The sequence below is a fragment of the Callorhinus ursinus genome, unplaced genomic scaffold, assembly GCF_003265705.2.
Source record: "Callorhinus ursinus isolate GAN/ISIS: 27379988/994484 unplaced genomic scaffold, GSC_fseal_2.0 scaffold20, whole genome shotgun sequence".
In the NCBI taxonomy this organism is placed as follows: Eukaryota; Metazoa; Chordata; class Mammalia; order Carnivora; family Otariidae; genus Callorhinus; species Callorhinus ursinus.
This window is the reverse complement of record NW_027397082.1, coordinates 21,208,437-21,227,505: the sequence shown is the minus strand read 5'-3', so window position 1 is coordinate 21,227,505 and position 19,069 is coordinate 21,208,437. Positions and strand designations below refer to the sequence as shown.

General features: G+C 42.8%; 1 protein-coding gene across 1 annotated transcript in view; it reads right to left on the bottom strand.

Moving 5' to 3' along the window:
* The window catches only part of HPSE2 (heparanase 2 (inactive)), a 681,364-nt gene that overhangs the window by 125,362 nt on the left and 536,933 nt on the right, over window positions 1–19,069 (bottom strand). Inside the window, exons 8-9 of the mRNA XM_025880833.1 lie at window positions 15,117–15,223; window positions 9,850–9,964 (exon numbers count right to left, since the gene is read on the bottom strand). Coding sequence (XP_025736618.1) covers window positions 9,850–9,964; window positions 15,117–15,223 — 222 coding nt within the window. The remainder of the gene's footprint in view (window positions 1–9,849; window positions 9,965–15,116; window positions 15,224–19,069) is intronic.

The window sequence follows — 19,069 nt, the reverse complement described above, 5'->3', positions numbered from 1 at the left end:
GACACTTAACTGACTCTGCCACCCAGGTGCCCCTTTACTTTTATTTTAAAGATTTTATTAATATAAGTTCAGCTGGGAGGTCTGTCTGAAGATACTGGTATGGAAGTCTTAAAGATGAATCAGAAAACATCGGAGCTAAAGGGGACCTCAGATGGTCTCATTCAACACCCACATTTGACCCAGAGCACCCAGTGCCCCAGGGTGAATGAGCTGGTGGCAGAACCTGATATCAGATCTAGAACTCCTATTCTTCCTTCTGTCCTAAGGCACTCCTTCCTCTTCTTCCTTCCTACGGTCTCAGCACCACAGGGCAAGGAGCTTTCTTAGGCGCATGTATTCTTTGGGTAATTAATATTACAAATGTCCACTCAGGACATGTTGCCCAGGCCTTCCCCAATTCTCCCTTCCAGCCCCTTCCCTCCAGCCAGTCGGAATGTCTCCTACTCAGAGGTCTGGCTCTGGAGATACTGAGTGAACAAGACAGATCTTCACATCATCATCTATTAGCTATCTCTCCAAGTCTCTATGTTTGTCACTCCAAACAGATTGTAAACTCAGCGAGAAAGAACCCTACTTTATTCTTTATGTCCTAAATAACTAAAATGGTGCTTTGCTTTTGTATATGTCACAACACCCTAGCATGAGGACATTAAAAAATTATCACTGACATTTTTAAACACACACAAAAATAGCATAGTATGACAAGTTCCCAAATGTCCTTGCCAGCTTCCACAAGTGTCATCATTCTGCCATTCTTGTTTCAAAACCTGGAGAGGTGACTGAAGGTGCCCAAGGAGATGGCCAGGTCAGAGGCAGGGAGACACAGTAGGCATTAGGCTCAGCTGAGGATTCCAGACAGAGGGGCAGGCAGTGGGATATACCACCATTACTCTCACAAAGAGAAAGGGAGCAAAATGGTTTGCCGAGTGTGGAGCAGGAATCAGGTAGGTGCAGGGAGAGCCCGAGATAAACTGAACCAGGCAGTTCACTGGCTGTCTGTGCCAGGCTGTGGGTGGGCCAGGCCTCAGGGTGGTCTTAGAGGCACTGCAGGACCTCTGACATGCGGCTGAGCCTCTCCCCACAGCAGCCTTTGCAGATGCTACTCCCTCGGAGAGAAGGCTACACTCTCCCACCAGCTCCTCCAACGACTGGCTGCCTCTTCCTTGAAGACTGCCTTGACCACACTTTCTAAAGCACTATCCTCTCCTCATTATTTTTCAATTTAGCAGACTGCTTGCTGCCCACACGCCATTCTGAATTTTGTAATTACTTGTTAGTTTACTTGTTTTAGTCCCCACTACTAGACTGTAACCTCCAAGGAGGGAGGAGTCTTGTCTTTCTCCTTCATCTCTATTTTCCTCACAAACTAGAACAGTGTCTGGCAAATAATAGTCAATAAATATTTGTCAGATGAACTAATGATAGATCGTATTAAAATTTTGTTAATATCTTGATAGGCGAAGCAAAGGCTGAGTACAAAAGAATAGAGAAAAGGGGAAAGGTAATTTCTGATTTAATCAGGGTAAATGGGAAACTTCTAACCCAGTGGTGCTCAAATCTGGCTGCACATTAGAATCACCTGGGGAGATTTAAAAAATACCAACACTTGGTATCCTCTACAGACCAGATGACTCAGAATTCCCAGAGGTAGTACCTATGCATAGGCATTTTTTAAAAGCCCCCTGGGTGATTGTAATGTACATAGGCTTGAAAATCACTGTTCTAATGAAGAAAAGGCTATTAGGATTTTGACATTAAGATGAGAGCAGTGAGTTCTGGAGTACAAGACAGGTCTGCTCAAGTTCAGTTTAGAGTGAGTCAAAATGATGTGTTCTATTCAATCCTTTCAATGCTTAAAACCAAATCAGAGGGGTGCCTGCCTGGGTGGCTCAGTCAGTTGAGGGTCAGACTCTTGGTTTTGGCTCAGGTCACGATCTTGGGGTTGTGGGATTGAGCCCTGCTTAGGCTCTGCACACAGCGCGGAGTCTGCGTGAGATTCTCTCTTCTTCTGCCCCTCCTGCTGCTCATGTGCACCTTCTCTCTCTCTAAAATAAATAAAAAATCTTTAAAAAAAAGAAAACCCCACCAAATCAGAGATGAAATAAACAGAGATGGATATTAGTTGAAAGTAAGGTACCTGATGATGGATGGTTTTAAAAAATTTATAAATAGCGTAGTGTATTTAAGTAAGAATTAACAAAATTTATGTGTATGTGTTCTCTTTCTATTTTAAAAGACTTCTGTTTTTATTTACACAAGCAACAACAAAAACATAACTGAGTTTAAAAGAACACCAGGCATTATCTTTGGCTCTCAGCTCACTTGTATCAGAGCCCTACCTGTTGGTTCCTAAATGCCATAATTAGAGCACATCGTGCCATCATGTTTGCAACAGAATGTTTAAGAGATAACTTTAAGTTTGTCATATTGTGGCACTTGCCAGAGATTTTTCCGACCCACCAAAGCACATTCTGTTTCTTCTCTCTTTTCTCTTCCTCTCTCCCTCCTTTCCTCTCTTCCTTGTCAGATTATTTTTAGATAATGTTCTTTCTAATGTTTTAGGCGAACTGGTGAGGTTAGGTGAGGTGCAGCTTTTCTCATTTCCAGAGCTTCCCTTGCTCCTCCATCAGGTGAGGGTTGCTTCGAGGATGGCACCCTGCTCCTGAGCTCAAAGGCTGTGAGGCTGTAATTGCTTCTTCTCCCTAATTTATTTGGGTTGCTGCACGCCTTGCCGTCGCTATAATCCCTCAGTACTGCAATCTGGGAACAATATAAATGGTTGATGGCAGAGAGAGATTTTCAATTGTTGCTTCTCAGTGATTTACATAATGTGCTGTCATTAGCACTTCCATGTGACATATCATGGTTTCCAGGGCTTATTGGACCATTTATAAACACCAAATGAAGGTGTTAGAGCTGGTACTGCGGTGTGGTTACTGCCTTAATTGCCTTCACTGGGAAAGGTTGGCAGCATCTTCTCAGGAGGAAAATAAATTGTAATTTTTAGTTTGTCTTTAACCATTTGCTGTCAATTCCTCTCAAGGGCAAGAATCACAGCTTTCCTTTTTTTTTTTTTTTTTGTTCTTCTAGTTTTCTAGTAACTTAATTTTTGCAGAAAATATCTACTCTTCATACCTCAGTTATCACTACTTGAGCTGATTTCCAGATTATCTGTACAAATATTCAAATGTATATTCTCTCATTATCATTACAGTTCACATTATTAATGATAGTTACTGAGACTTACTGCGTTTTACACTTACAAAGTGACTTTATAAATAATAACAGCAGCTAACTTTATTGAGTATTTACTATGTGGTAAAAGATACACAGGCATTGGCTTGTTCAATCCTTTCCAACAACGCTGTGAGCTAGACACTACTGTTGCCTCCATTTTACGAGGGGAAGTTGATGTTTATTGAGGTTTAGGAAGCCAGTAAACAGGAGAGCTGGATTTAAAACGCAGGTCAGTCTGATTCCAAGGCCAATAGTTTTAAGTGCTCCCTTCAAATACTCCCCGCTCGCAACCGCAGCATAGTCAGCCCCCTTTCCCAAAGCAGGAAATGAAGACTCAGGCAACAGGCGCACTGCAGGGCTGCACTTGGCGCCTGCATCTTCCCACTTCCGCAGCAGAGCTCTTTTTCCTCCCCCCCGCCCCCCACCCCGACCCCGCAGCCTCCATCGGGGTGAGCCCTTATAAGTGCTGAGGTGTGTTGCTGATGTCGCATGCGCACCGCTCAGGTTGATACATAAGCAAAGGATGAGGACTGGTAGTCAAAAATCAAAGGGGCTTCTATTTAAAGCATTAGAGGCAAAGAGCTGCCTGCCTGGTCTGATGGTGCAGACACAAGCTCCGAGCTGGGAGGCCAGGGTTAGAGGCACAGCAGAGGAAAGAAGCAAGTCATGTCCACTGGGCACGCAGCCCAGGAGCTACGGCCACTGACATGAGCCGGCCTGGGTCCTAGTGATTGATGGTGCAGCGTGGATGCCCTTCCCTCAGCAGCCACAGGTCCCACAAAGAAAGGCTGCTCATGGAGAAGTCTTTGTCAGGGTCTCTAATGAGAGGATTGGGTTTCACATCACAGCTACCCCTAAACAGGTAGGCTCTGCTTCTTTCATCTTCCTGATGGCTCCCACGGGAACGAAATGGAAAAGAAAGGAAGCTACACCAAGAAACAGGTCACAGGCTGGTTTGGCTAGGTTTTGTACCACCCCCGCCCCACCACCTCCAGACGGATAGCTTTGAAATTCTTTAATCTTCACACACCCTGTGTGGCCACTGGACAGCAATGGGAAAAGCTTTCCTAAGAAATTTTTCAGAATCCATCCACTGTGACTCTCTGGAAAACGAATGCCCCTGTCCCTTTGCACGTACTATTGCCTCTGTTCGGAAGACCCTTCCCAGACCCCAAACTCTTCTTCCTATGGCTAACTTGTCCTTCTCCTTCAAGACCCAGCTCAGGCGTTGTCGCCTCCAAAAAGCCTTGCTTGATGTCGCCCGCCTGCCCTCCACCCAGGCTAGCCCCTGTTTCTCCTCCAACCTGCTAAAGCACTTGTGCCACCATCCCTGCTGATTCCTCTCCCGTCCACACTGCAAGCTCCTTTAGGGCAGGGACAGTGTGCCCAGGGCCCAGCCCGGTGTCTAGCATACAGCATAAGGGTAATAAGTGTTTATGAGTGAATGAATCATGAATGATAAGTGAAGTAGGCTGGGATAATATTTGCTTAAGTATCTAAAGCACTTGGTTTTTTCAAAACACTCTGTTTTTTTTAAATAGCCTTATTTTTTCAGATTCAAAAAGCAATAATGCTGACTGCAGTAATTTTAGATACAAAAAAAAAAACAACCCACAAAGAAGAAAATTAAAACTGTCTGTAATCCCACTACCCAAAGAAAACCACTTTTATCATTTAGATGTATGAAGAGATTCCAGTAATTTTCTCTGTGTATGAATGTATATGAAATTGGAATCCTATTGTCCTCCCTAATTTTCTCAAGGATTGTAACAATATCTTTTGGAGGCAGACAGAGAAGACATTTTTATTGAAATTTAAGTGATGAGAAAACTGGTACCGAAGATAAACATCTAATTAATGGCAGAGTCAGGAATAGCAGCCCTGAACCCTGTCATAGTTCCAGGCTCCTGCTGCTGCCCGTGAGGCCCCCTGTTGTCCTTACAAGAAGAAACTGTACATCAACCGAGCATCAGTGGAACATGGGTTTGCAACTGGACGTTCTTCCTCAGGAAAGGGACAGACTTAAGCTGATCCAGCGTCTGCACTGCAGCTGTGCAGTGCACAGGGGCACTGTCTAACATTTCCAAGGGACACACGGATGGAGCACTTAGGGTCCCATCGCTGGGACAGGTAACCAGCAGAGAGGCGGGCACCACTAAGAGTCAGAGTTTCCTTCCAGTAGCCAAGTGACATGTGGACAGTGACAGCCTGGCTGAAAGCATGCTGCTGTGGGAACCACAGCCAGAGGTTTGATCCCACCATAAACTAGTGGGTAGCACTCCAGTCCATGACCACTGACTATATTCTACAACAATGTACACAGTAAGTGCTCAATAAATGTGCATTGGGCTGAACTGAATGTTTATTATTATTCAGCAGTGATAGTCGGCAAAAAAGAAGGTGAGAGCAAAAGTAAATATCGCCACCACGACACCCAGTCCAGTGTGAACTAGCTTTCTGTTCTATTCTAAATAGAGGACTAAACTATAATCCCCCAAACACCAACACACGCCAGACTGTTAGCTCTGCAGATGAGAGAACCATATTTTATTTATCTGTGTGTCCCCAGAATACCTAGCACAGAGCCAGACACATTTGAAGTGTCAATGTTTTTTGAATTGAATTATATTTGCTTGGCTGGCGTGGGAGTTAAAAAGCTGTTGACTAGTAACTCACCATTCCTTTCCCTGGAAGCTCTGTAAATCAAGCTCTTAAAAAAAGCAGCAAGCTAAATTCCAAAACCCTCTCTTAGGAGAAATGCCCACGGCTGGTGGGGTCTGGACTATGTCCACCAAATGTGCAGCTCTCTTCTGCACAAACATCACTTGCTCCCGAGGGAGCCCCCGACTGGCTGACTGGCTGTGGAGACTCACACATTCCCTCTTTCCCAATGGCAGGAGGGTCAGGGGAAAGGGGTGGGAGTCGATGATGAAGCACTGCTGAACTAAATGTTCTCCTCTTCCCAGGAGAGGGAAAATCTCCAACAGTAGGAGTGTTGGCACTTTTCTAGAAGAACAATCATAAAGAACATGGGATGTAGTTGGAAATGATCTTTTCTGAAGACCAGTTTCTTTTTTAAAGGGCCACCCTCATCTTCCCTCTTACCTTAGACTGGAAGGGGGCTGTTGGAATGACTTTGCCAGAGCTGCTAGAATCCCACAAGCTGGGATCAAAGTCGCCTGGGCAGGTGGAGGGGTCCTATGGGGTACGGGCTGAGGAGCCATTAGGCCACTATTTTTCTAAGTTTATCTAAGAGCGGTAACAAAACCAAAACCAAAACAGTGTTTGCTAATAAGATCCTTTCCTTAAATACTGAGCTGAGTTTGAAGAAACTGAAATAGAAATTACTGATTTTAAAGAGGGCACGTATTACATGGAGCACTGGGTGTTATATGCAAACAATGCATCATGGAACACTACATCAAAAACTAATGATATAATGTATGGTGATTAACATAACATAATAATAAAAAAAAGAAAGAAAATAAAAAGAAAGTACTGATTTTTCTGGGAGACAATCAAAGCACAACTCACAGATCCCCTAAGCTCTTAACTCTCTTGAAGATTTCATCACCACGTAAAATCCACAAGTTTTTATTGGCAATGTTAGGTTATCAACTGCTCCACCCTCTGAGGTGGTGCCCAGTATGACTCCCAGGTCCGCCTCCATTACCCACTCCAAGGACCTGCTGGCAAAGTCTGTTCGCCCGGTGCCCTGGTCTAGCCTCATAAATTCTTTCCAGGGGAGACTTAGGACACACTCTCCCAGCTGGCAAGTGCTCTACTTAGAAGGTGCAGAATTTATTAGTGCAAAGAAAGATAAAAAGAAAGCCTGCTACCTTACGTGCTTTTACGTTCCGGTTTTTTATTAGAGTTTGGTGTTTCCAGAAATATATCTGCCCAGCTCATTGGAGCCTTTGTGCTGAATCACTGGGACTTGTTTTAGCTTCCCATGGACCTGAGTGAGCTCTGTGGCCACCACCTATCAACCAAGGTCTCTTGTGCCATGCTTTGAAAGGAAGTTATTCGCAGCAGCTCTCATTTGAGGAGAACAAAGCCATGAGGACTTGCATCTTTAACATACACATGCCAGCAAAGGCACACAGAGAGTTGATATGGAACCCAGGTCTGTCCAAACCTGGAAATCCAGCCTGTCTAGTCACCAAAGACCATCTTTTTCTAGCCTAGGGTTTTCTTCTCTCCTGTTCCTTAAGATGCCCGTTTCCATCTCCAGGCCCAACTGAGGCAAATGTTGGCCTCAGACCACAGGACAGACACCAAAGAGTACCACAAAGAAGAGAAAAGAAAATCAGATTTAGAACTGCAAAACTCTGAGAGTCCCAGTTCCCAGTACCTGTCGGACCTTGGATAAGCCACTTAATATCTTCATAGAACCCTAGTTTCTCTTTAGCAAAGTAAGTATAAATAGTCCTACTTCTCTCACCAGGCTCTCCTCCGAGAAATTACAACAAAGTGCAATTATCTTGTTTATATGTTTTATTTATTTTCCATTTCTCACTATGCTTTATTAGCTTATAAGCTCCAAGAATTCAGGGACCTTGTCTTTTTGGTTCATTAAAGAGGCTCGCTCCAGAAATAATGATCAGCATGTAGTACATGATCAAGAGGAGTGAATGAGATTTGAGTGAGGGAGGGAGTAAGGCAAGAAGGAAGGACAGAGAAAAGGGAGAACAGAATGGATGGAGCATTACTGAGGTACCATATATGAAAGTGGTCTGTAAATTATTAAGTATTACCCACATTATTAAAACAATAACTAATAGTTGATGCATTAATTACACCAGGGTGATATTTTAAAAATAAAAGCTAGATCATATTATTTCCCTGCTTAAAACCCTCCCTTGGCTTTTCATACTACCTACAATAAAATCAAACTCCTGTTAGCTTACAAAGCCTTATGGGATCTGACCCCTGGGTGGCCTCATATCCAACCAGTCTCCCCTTCTCTGCCAGGTTCCCATCACTCTGGTGTCCTGTGTTTCCTCAAACATGCAAAGTCCATTTCCACTTTGGAACCTATGTGCTAGCCCCTTCCCCTGCCTGAAAAATCCAGATGGCTGGCTCCTTCTTGTCATTGGGCTCTTGGCTTAAACGTCACCTTCTCAGAGAAGCCTTCCTATACACTCACTCCAAAGGGGCCCTCACTGACTCCTTGGTATAGTACTCTACTATTTGTTTATTCATTTATTTATTACCTGTCTCCTTCCCAGTGCCTGATGGTTAATAAATATTTATTTTTGTGTGACATTGTATTTGTTTAATGATGACATTTCATGGAGACTTTTCTAATTATTATTTTATCTCCACAGGTTTATAAGCTCAGACAAACAAACAAAAAAACACATATGGTTCCAACCTGAAAATTTCCTTTCCACTGTACATTAGCCCCCCCTGGTCTCCCCCCACACACACTTTGAGAGAAGTAGCCTGGCCCTGTGAATAAAAGCACCTGTGCCAGTCAGTTCTAATATTTGTGACTTAACTGGAGACAAGTACAATCAGTGATACAATAATTACTTTGTCCTCTAATCTATAAGGATTCTTTTGAAACATGGAAATAGTACCATTGGGTGCCAAGCTGTTCTCTGTTCTGGGCTTGGAAGCCAGCCTCCTGGCTCAGGGTAGGGGTGAAAATGAGGGGAATGCAGGGCAGAAATAGGCAGAGGGAAGCAAATGGCAGGGACACTCACTGGTTCCAGTTGGGTTTGCTTACTGTGGATCCAAGGGCAGGAGTAATTTTGTAGGAAGAGTATTGGACTAGGGCACACGGAAGGGTTCTAGAGCTGGTTCTATATCTTCCTCTTCCCTCTACTCAGACTATCAGTTCCTCTGTTATGGGAGGTGCAACTGGATCTCCTCAAAGGGGAATCCCAGCTCTGACAGTCTATGACCTTTCTCTGTGACCATGATGTCTGTGAAAAAGACGACCCATGTAATATTTCTGATGAATGCAGCTTCTCTGGACGAAGTGGGATCTCTCTGATAGGTCAATACTGTCACCCAACAAACCAAGATCACTGCTCTTGACAGTCTTCTTTAGCCTCCCCTTCCCTTCTCTTTCCTAGGGAAGTTGGTGTCCTGGGCAAATCCCCTCATTGTCACATAGGGGTCAACACCTAACTGCAAGTGCACTTCAGCTACTCCCTAAGAGATGGGTTCCTACTGCATCTGATCTTGGCCAACACGCTCCCATCTGCTTTCAACATGTTGCATCTGACGTTAAATAATGTCTCCTATTAGCATTAAAAGAAAACAATCTGGAAAAACTCACTCTCAAGCAGAGTTCAAACAGGCCACAAGTTGATGTGGAATCTCAGCTGCACAAGGTTTGTTAAAATAATAGTAGTAAATAAATACATAAATGTATATATGTATATATGCGTGTGTGCACATGGATGTGTATGTGTGTGTGCAGTGAAGCCAAAAGTCTGTGAAATGGGTCAAGAGAACAAAGACATGAATACTTCTGTCCAATTTATAAAATTACCTGGTTACAGAGGGAGGAGAAAAATTCTCTCAGTGTGGAACAAGGCATGGTCAAATGCCTGAGTGACATGGAAGGGGACTTGGGAATCTTTATCTCACACTTACTGGCAATGGGTTGAAATTCTGGTCCACGAGGTGATTGTATCCATGGTCAAAAAATGAGTGTCGTATCACAACATCAATGCCCTGATTGGCCAGCATTCCTAAAGTGTTCAACCATCTAAAAAAGCAGGAAAAATGCTACATCAATACCTCTTAAAAATTGCATATAATAAGCTCTATAGGGATTGGCTAACACACACACATATGCACCAATACCCACCATGAAATTTACCTAGTTCTTTAAAGGAGAAGATAGTATTTTAAGCATTGAGTACACAGCTGGAAGACATTTTAGGGATTATCAAATCCAACCTCTTCATTTTATAGGAAAAGAAACAGAGGTCCAAGGGAGTAAAATGAATTGCCCTTGGCCATAAAATATCTTGTTGCTAATGACTTATCTTATCCCTGTAATACTAACAAATAAAATGAATACCCTAGCCAATGTAAGCCTAATTATCACCCTCCCCGCCCCTGGCCACAGGACACACAATCACAGGAGCATCGACACTATATTCTCTGTCACTCAAACTCCCCTGCTTGCACCCTGTCCTGTACATGTAGCTTTCATGTGACTCTAACTCACATACTCCTATGACTTAGGCAAGAATGGTCCAGCTGTTTGCATCTCTCATATATCACTGTCAGCAGTCAATGCAATAATTTTACTTGGTACTATAATTAACCATGCAGAGCTTCAACTATGCTACCATCACACACATCATAATGGAGGACCTGCATTGCTCACACATTATCACATACTTCCCTATGCCAAATAGCCACTTTCCGGGGCATGCTATCCTTCAAAAATACTGCCCTCTTGCTTCTTCCAACACCCACCGTTAACTCTGCCCTTACTATTTATGCATTCAATTTGTCCACTCATTTACTCATTCATTTAATTTTCTCTTTGTATTCCTACTTCTGAAACTTTGGGAAATTTCTAATTGTAATAATATATATATATAATAAGTGTGACTGAGATCTTCACTCTTATGGTCTAAAAGATCAGGTGTTTCCCAACCCTTCCTGAGGACACATGTGAGCCTTCATCTGTACCCCTTCTCCCCTCATCTCTCACCCTAAACTCCATTCCCTGGTTCTAAGCCCCCTATAACTACTCTAGGCTGCCCAGACTCACCGTGCTTTCACATACTCACCTGAGTCTTCATACATGTTTTAACTTCTGCTTAGAATTCCCTTTCTCTCCTCCTCTAACCCATCTCACCTCATCTGGCAAATTTCTTCCCATCTGTTCATCTCTAAGTCAAGTGTCATCTTCCAAACTCTGCTGTCCCAGCCAACAGTGGTACCTTCTTCCTCTGTACCTTCACAGAACTCTTATTTATACCCTCTGCCTACCCATGATAATTACTTCCTTACTTCTCTGCTGTCCCTCAGTTGGTTAGGAGCTCACTGAAAACAGACAGGTTTTAGCTTTGTACCCAAAATATCCATCTCAGCCCCTAGCACACTGTAGGTGCTTCATACTCTTTGTTAAGTTGAAATTGATCTGGATAAAATTGGATTTAAGGAACTATGAGAATCACCATTCAGCACACTAGGGACAAATTATGCATAACTATGATTTCCCAAATTCGAAACCATATGGAACTCCAAATCAGTGACTTATAGAATTAAACTTTTTCTTTATGGGAATAAAAAGCATTGTTAATTTTTATATTATAAATGGATATTATTAACATTTTAAAATCTTTTTCACATTGACAATTGTATTTTGTTCTCATAAAAACTAACAAATATTTACTGATAATTAGAATTATAAAAACAAAATAAAACAAAGCAAAATGCAAAAACAAAAATTTTAAATCAAAAAGAAAATCTGACAATAACACAACTGAACTTTTGTTGTTGCTGTTGTTGTTCAGACTGAGACATAAAATTACTTTGGAATTTACCAACCCTGTGAAATCAGGATACCAGATTTAGTTATGCTAAGTATATAACTAATTAATTCTATAACTAACAAGTTAATATATACTAATACTGAGACACAGTATTAAATATCCTGGGGTAGAACTATAACATGAATTCTGGGTCGATGCTCTAAATCAGTGCTCTCTCCACCAATGCAACAAGAACGACAGAGTCCATGTCTAACAAATATTTACCTATAAAAACAAGTATGTCTTATTCAGCCTTCTATACCTATGCTTGCTGAACAAAGAAACAAAATGATGAGTAAATGCATTATCACGTCTAGCAGCAGCTGGATATCCATACAGGACTGTATTTTGGTATTTAAAATATCCCATTTGCTCATTCATTCATTACTCATTCAACATGAATTAATCAGCTGTAAATGCAAGGCCTTGTTATCAGCACTGAGGATAGACACAAAAATGCTTGTGTCACTATGTGAGTCATTTGTAAAGCACTGGGTGTGCAAATATCTGTATACTCATTTATAGGAATGGTATCAACTTCCTACTTGTGACCTCGATAGACCTTATAACAGTGATGTACAAAGAATATATACTCAACAAACTAATGTTAACTGGTAAACCTGGGGGATGTTTTTGCTAGTGTGGGGAGTTTTTGAAGGAACTCTAATATGAGAGGGAAGAATATGCATCCTCCTTTCCAAACCCACATCCTATATGCACATCCAGGGTCTGGAGCATTCAAAATGACTATGACCAGAACCCCTGCTTCCCTGTGCTTTCCAGAGTGGGACGGTTAGAGGAAGTTATCATCCTCTTCCTCTTGTAAATAATAAGCCCTCGGAGAGGGGAGATAAATGGTGTTCCAAGTCTCCCTTTCAGTGAAAAGTGGCAAAACGACTGGTACATCCCACCAAGGATGCTACTATAGCCAGGAGTTTCCATTCCATACAAATGGATTGACTACTGAGTGGGTGGCAGATCCTGCTAGGTGCTGGAGACACAGCAGTATGCCAAGGGTATGTCCGTAGTGCATCAGAGAGTCTCAAAGCCCTGGTTAGAATCATAAAGTTCTGATTCATGCATAAATGTGCAAGTGTCCTTGTAAGCTCGTTATTATGCCATATATTGAAAAAAGCCTGAAAGATGCCTTCTTTCCAAGGAATCTTGCTAGCTTTCTAGAGCTTCTTAGAATGCTTCATCCTCCCCAGGAAGCAATTTATGCTCCTTGGAGAACTAGATTCAAAGGACACTTTGCTGGGTGCTGCCAGCAGAGGGGAGAGCAAATCGGTGATAAAGAGGTAAGAGAGAAGACCAGGAGCCAAGTGAGCTAGTTTTCAACTGATCTGTGTCTACTACACACTGGACACCTGAACTACAACCTAACCCTGAACAACTATGTTAATCTGTGTTTGCAAAGTGGCCGCAGAGATCTATGGAGATTTGGCTGGTGCTCATGAAAAGGCAGGTCTCTCTCCAGATCCCTCCATGAAGGGCTGTAGTGTTTCCCATTTCGCATCATTCCCTGAAGGGAAGAATGATCATGGAAACACTCAGGACAACTGGGCTGCTTGCTAGCCCGGCAGAAGAGTCTGTCTATGATGGCTGAGCAAAAGCCATTCCTCTGCTGGTTCTAAGAGGCCCCTGTAGTCCTAACTGCCACTGGCTTCTTGCCTTTGCTCCACGGCTCACAAGGAAACCTGGTGGGGAGTGTATTTTTGAAAGATGACTCTCAGAACCACTGTATCAAATGCTGATTCATTCCCTTTCATTCACTGGAATCATGCTCATCGAACAACTGCTCTGTGCCACTCAATGCTAGGTGCTGGGAACACAGGCACGGAAGACCCAGCATATCATCATATATTTTTTTGGACTCGTTATCTTCATCTGCATGTGCCGGGATTCCATCTGCAAAGACAATCTGCCTGACTGCTCTGATTTGTCCTGTATAAATGTATTCAAGAAGCTGCCTTAATGGAGGGAAACTACATGTGTTTAATTAGGAACAGCTGTTAGTAAGGAAACACAAGGCTGAGGGCAGAGCTCAGCTCTTAGGAGGACCTTGCCGCAGACCAAAAAACCAGGGTCACAGGACTAGAGTGGCACAGGACCAGGTCACTTGGTGAGTCCATCGTCCTGAGGGGTCTGCCCCGCCATATGATGCTGCCAGGCCAGTGAGAGCCCCTATGCTTCCGGTGTTAAAGTCACTGTCCAGATAGCTGCGGAAGCCTTCAAGTCCATCATCCCATCACTTGCCTCTCCAAACCCTTGTGCATACTATTCCCAAAGCCAACATGGAAACACAGGTCAGACGGTGTCTCTCTCTTCCTCCAAAGTCTTCCGTGGCTTGCCACTGAGTGTAGAACAAGGCTTCACTTCTTCTGCCTGGCGTTCACAGCCTTCCACGATTGGTAGAGAGCCCCACACCCCCTCACTGCAGTCCTCACTACATCCCTGCTGCTCCTGAAGCTTTCATCACACGACTTTGCAGGGAATGATGTGAAATGGGAAACACTACAGCCCTTCATGGAGGGAGCTGGAGAGAGACCTGCCCCTCCCCTGTGCCTTTGCCCATAATGTTCCTTCTGCCTCAAATGCTCCCCTCCACCATCACCACCACCCTCCACATGTAGAAATTAGAGTCATCTTTCTATGTCCCCCTCAAATGCTACTTCCTCCAAGAAGCCCTTGCTGATCTTCCTATCAGAGAAATTCCTGATTCCTTTGACTATCTACCACTTCTTTTTGTGGACAGACTATGTAAGGCAGGAAAGAAAGATGGTCTAAGGTAGCAGCAAAGAGGCTAGACTGTGAAGCAGACTGCCTAGGCTTGAGTCCAAGCTCTCACATTTATCTCATTGGGTGGTTGTAAACTAGTAGTATCTGTCTCACTGGTTGATCAGTTATTAGACAGAGAGCACTTCAGAAAGCACGTGGCACACAGAGTTAAAATTTTTATTATGACACTAATCTCCTCTACCTTTTCTTATCTCCTGCCTCTGTTCCTCCAATCTTGTTCTTACCTATCTCCTAGGACTATGGTGAATATTAGATGAGAAATTGTATGTTGTAGGCACTGTCTTTGAACTATGGCTATTAAATAAAGGTCTTATGGCTATATGCTCACTACTACTACTATTACTACTGCTGTCTTTGCCCTGGTGCCTGCACCTGACATCTTAGTGTCTAGAGAATTCATTCATCACTGTTTGTTGAATGGGTTACACCCATTCACAAAGAAACAGATAAAGAACTTTCAGTGAGAAACGAACCTCCCCCCTCCAGCAGGCAGAATAATGAGCAGTACCACTTCACTGTCCTTTCTTCAAAGTCCCTGGGAGTGAAACTGCACGTGTTACTCACAAGAATCCTGCAGCATAGGAATCTGATAGATTGTTTGTGCCTCCAGCAGAGGTGGTCACCACACCTTCAAGCCAAATCTTCTTTCCTGGGGTATATGTATTAACCACCTGTTCACACAACAAAAGCAGAAAGGGATAGGAGATTTTTAAAAGCTGTTTGCAAGTGAGAAGGAGGACACATTCCCTTGATGGAGTTCTGCCAATACCCTGCTCCCAGGTGGTCATGATCTGTGCTTTTTCTATGACAATTCACCCCATACAGTGAGCTGGCACGCACCCCCCCACACACACAACACGCACATGCACACGCATTAACACTGACATATGTCTACTCAAAGAAATGATCATTTTTCCCTAAGTAAATCCAAGTGAAAATACGACCGTTAGAGCAACTGCATTTTCCAGGACATAAGCTGACTGCAACACCATTTACTGGAAAGCATAAATCATGTGATGCTTCCATATTAACAAGAATTGAGAAGGAAATTTTCTTAATACTCTGTTATGGAACATCCCAGGATGAGTCCACTGTCCATACATCATAAATCATAAATCATGAGGGCAGAGGTCAAAGTTTGGGGGAAATATTTTATAATCACCAGGGTATGTATGTATATTACAACCACTTTTTAAAAAAGATTTTATTTATTTGACAGAGACAGAGAGAGTACAAGCAGGGGGAGCGGCAGGCAGGGGAGAGGGAGAAGCAGACTCCCCGCTGAGCTGGGAGCCTGATGTGGGGCTCGATCCCAGGATCCTGGGATGATGACCTGAGCCGAAGGCAGATGCTTAACTGACTGAGCCACCCAGGCACCCCACAACCACATTTTGAAAATAACTGCAGTAAATATTTAAAAAAATCACTGATCCACAGATGAAAGATCCCACCTTGGGAGCTTTCCAAGCAGAGGCAAAGCCTCTTGTTAAAAGGTGGCCCTCTGAAGTTTTGAAATGGCCCAGTCTCTGGTTCCCAAGTTGGAGGCTGGCCAGACTCTCCAGATTAGGGCCCAGATCCCCTAGACAGCAGTCTGGCAGTACTTAGGGATAATGTTGTACTCTGGGAAGCCCCTGGAAGCAGAGCCTGAAACAAAGGCTTATCTATAGGTCGTTGATTTGGGAAGTAATAACAGGGAGCAGGAATGAGGAACCAGAGGACTGAATTAGGGAAAAGGCAAAACCAGTACCAGGGTGTGTTTTCAGGTTGGCAACCACTGTTGGCAACTTGTACTCAACCCCACAGGGAACTTGGTAAGAGTCTTATGAACTATGTCTCAGAACTTCCTCCCAGGGGAATTCAAGGGGAGGCATACTTATCCCTTGGCTCCTACCCTCCAAAAGGTCAAGAGTAGCGTTGGGACTATTAACCTCTGCCCCTCCCCATTACCCAACTTAATTGTGTAGGCATGAGTGTTGAGCAGGTTCCCTGAGTTCTGCATCTCTGCCTTAGTGAAGTCCCAGAGCAGGAAATAAGAAGCAAGGTTGTACCACATCCCATGGGCGCCAAGCTGGTGACAGCCTGTGCACCTGCCAAGCTCTGATCCCTGCAGCAATAGTTAGTACAGGAGGTAGGACTGAGGGGGTGCCGGTTATCCACAAGGGAAGCTGGACAAAGACAACAGTGTATTTGCATCCTATGGCCCACCAATTCCTCTTAGGCATACAAACCAAAGGAATTCTTCCTCAGGCCTCTAAGGAGACAAGTATGAGGATGTTCACTATGTCATTGTTCCATACAGGTTTCCGTTGCTAGAGGAATGGAAAAGTAAAAGGTGGTGGGTAACATACCATAAAACATTAGGCAGCAGTTGGAGCAATAGAGTCAATGTAAATCCAGCAACATGAATTCGCTTTAAAGATGTAGTGGTGAGTTAAAAAAATAGCAACAGAATGAGATTTATGTCACAATATTAATGTAATTACTCATTCACATCCACTAACACCAAATAGTTTCTAAAGATACATGTCTCTTAAGGACATGTACCAAATGCAGAAGGAAAGCATGCATAAGAGGGAGGTGAATGTGAGCAAAGATTAGAGATCAAGGTGAAAATTAAAACAAAAACAAAAATTAAAACAAAAGGCTTTGCATGAACTGATGATAGTCTGCTGTAGTTGAGAAGCATGATTTTAATTTAATTCTCTGTACCTCAGGTCCCCAAAAAGAAAAAAAAATAATGTAAGATGTAGCATAAATGCCAGAACTTTCCTTTTCCCAAACCCGGAGGCAGACATCAGCAAACAATCATGTTCCTCTTTTCATCTCTCCCTACATATAACGGCTTGTCCTCTCCCCGCATCTACTAGAGTATTTGAATTATTTGAGACCTATTTTGGAATCAAGGTTGGCAAAGTGCTCTATCCTTTCAGAAGTAAGTTGTAAAAATATTTCACAAATTTGAGATGGAAGTAAAAATTGTGATCAAGGATGGAAGAAAGATCCTGAGAATTAAAAGTGGAGGTTAAATTGGAATGTTATTAAAAATTAAGTAAGAATTCCCCCTTGTCCCCACAAAGAGAAGAGTCACTGAGGACACCACAAGGTCGTTCTCTCTCCCTTTTCAATACTGTTCTGGGTGCCAAACCCAAAGGGACCCAGAGATAGTAAAATAAGAAAACAAGGAAAACACCTTAAATGATCAAAAGACAGAGCTGGATGGTAAAACTGGACTGCACTGAGGGTTCCCCTCAAAATGTAGGGCTACAAAAACTCTCTGCTCATGAGAAACTGTGTGCTCCCTTTATAGCTAACTAGAGTGGAGTAACATATTTGTGTTTTTCTTTTTTGCCTTTGGCTTCCAGGATATTCAGAGTTTAATTTTTGCTCAAAGACAGATATTAAAATAAGGCAGTTAGAGAAAAGGGGTTAAACAAAACAAAAAGGTAAAATTATAGCATGATGAACCTTGAAGTCATTAAGCTTCGTGAAAGAAGCCAGACACAAAAGGCCACATGTTGTGTGATTCTGTTACATAAAATGTTCAGAATAGGCAAGTCTGTAGAGACAGAAAGTAGATTAGTGGTTTCCTAGGGCCAGAGAACGGGAGGGGAAATGAAGGGGAGGAGTAGGGGGGAGTGACTACAAATAGATATGGGGTTTCTTTGGGGGGTGATGAACATGTTCTAAAATTAAATACATGGTTTCACAATCCTGTGCATACCTTAGAAACTACAGGATTGCACACTTTTAAAAGGTATGCATATATTTCATGGTATGTGAATTTTATCTCAATCAAATAAAACTCTGTGTGTGTGTGTGTGTGTGTGTGTGTGTGTGTGTGTGTGTGTGTGTGGTGTCATTAGCAAAAGGAGAGGTAGAGTCTAATAGGCAGATAACTACTGTGGAAGTAGTAAGGTAGCCTGGAAGTTCTGAGTTTTGCCACACACTGGTTGCGAGATTTTGGGCTTGTTATTTTCTTGAACTTTCTTCATCGACATGTAAAGCCATGCATTGGGAGTAGAGGAAATCTAAGTTCCTTTTAAATACAAAATGTTAAATGTTAAAAGTATCAATATTTTGTAACATTAATGCTGATCCCCCTGGGCTCCTACTCCTCAAGAGTCAAGAGCATCTTTGATTATGTAAGTCAAAATTACATAAACAACAAATATGGGAGACAGAAAAAAAGAGTCAAGCTGGAGGTAAATAGTGAGAGCGGTCGAAAAAGCCACTGGAGATGAAATTACCTAAGGAGAATATCTAAAAATGAGACTAGAAAGGGGCTAAGGGTTTCCATTCCAAAACATTAAGGCATTATCAAATGCATTTATTCAATCACTCAACCAATACTTATTGAATACCTGCTATATGCCAAACAGATTCTAGGAGCAGAAATACAGCAGTGAGTGAAACAGAACAAGGCTCTGCTCTCTTTGGCTTACATTTTAGGTCAAGGGGAAAAGACTTACAATAAAAAGTAAACAAAAAAGAAGAAGATAGCAGGGGGGGAAATTGGA